A 714-nucleotide genomic window follows, 5' to 3' on the forward strand; every position below is an offset into this window, starting at 1 on the left:
GCATTCTTTGTCCACAAGAAGCTGATGCTGCAGCCTGAGGAGTAGTTTTATTTGCTAAAATGTAAAAAGGAGGGGAGGAGGTGGGAGAAAAACAGAGAGGGAGCGAGCAAAGAAGCAGAGCAAGCCATCTTTCGGTTTGGAGAAGCCCACGCCACGCCGCGGCTATGGCCCAGCAGCCCATTCATTACTTACGCGCTCGACATGGCTGGCTACTTTCCCTCTTCCCCTCGCCCGCCGGGCAGCTCTTCTGTCACCCTCCGATCGGCGGCCTGGATGCCGGGGTCAGGACACCACCAGAGGCGCTCAGAGGGTGGTCCTTCCAGAGGGAGGGGCAGGGACCTGGGATAGCCTCTTACTTCGGGTACGGAGAGGTGACAACCAGGGATGCGCAAGCACGCAGAGGGGGATTGGATCGACCCCGCCTCGACCCCGAGGCTCTGGAACTGGACGGTGGCCACGCCTCTGGACGCGAGGCGGAACCTAGCAACCGAGACACTACGCCTGCGCAGTGCCGTTCCTCTCGGGCCCGGCTTGCTCCCCGCCCCCTGCGCGCTACGCGCCTGCGCGGCAGCCTGCTGTTGCCGTGGCAACCGCGCCTGACGCTCGGGGGCTGCGCCTGCTGGTGCCGGCGGATGGGCGCGCAGGTGGGAGCCTCGGCCTCGCAGGACCAGAGGTGAGGAGCCGACCTCCTGGAAGACCCGCCCGGCGAGCGTT

At 65.0% G+C, this 714-nt stretch overlaps 1 protein-coding gene across 1 annotated transcript in view; it reads right to left on the reverse strand.

Moving 5' to 3' along the window:
- DRC11 (dynein regulatory complex subunit 11) overlaps nt 1-467 on the reverse strand; it is a 151,833-nt gene extending 151,366 nt beyond the window's left edge. Inside the window, exon 1 of the mRNA XM_019628321.1 lies at nt 193-467. Coding sequence (XP_019483866.1) covers nt 193-203 — 11 coding nt within the window. The 5' untranslated portion in view covers nt 204-467. The remainder of the gene's footprint in view (nt 1-192) is intronic.
- Between the last annotated feature and the right edge of the window lie 247 nt (nt 468-714).

Source organism: Hipposideros armiger, unplaced genomic scaffold, assembly GCF_001890085.2.
Source record: "Hipposideros armiger isolate ML-2016 unplaced genomic scaffold, ASM189008v1 scaffold_17, whole genome shotgun sequence".
Classification (NCBI taxonomy): Eukaryota; Metazoa; Chordata; class Mammalia; order Chiroptera; family Hipposideridae; genus Hipposideros; species Hipposideros armiger.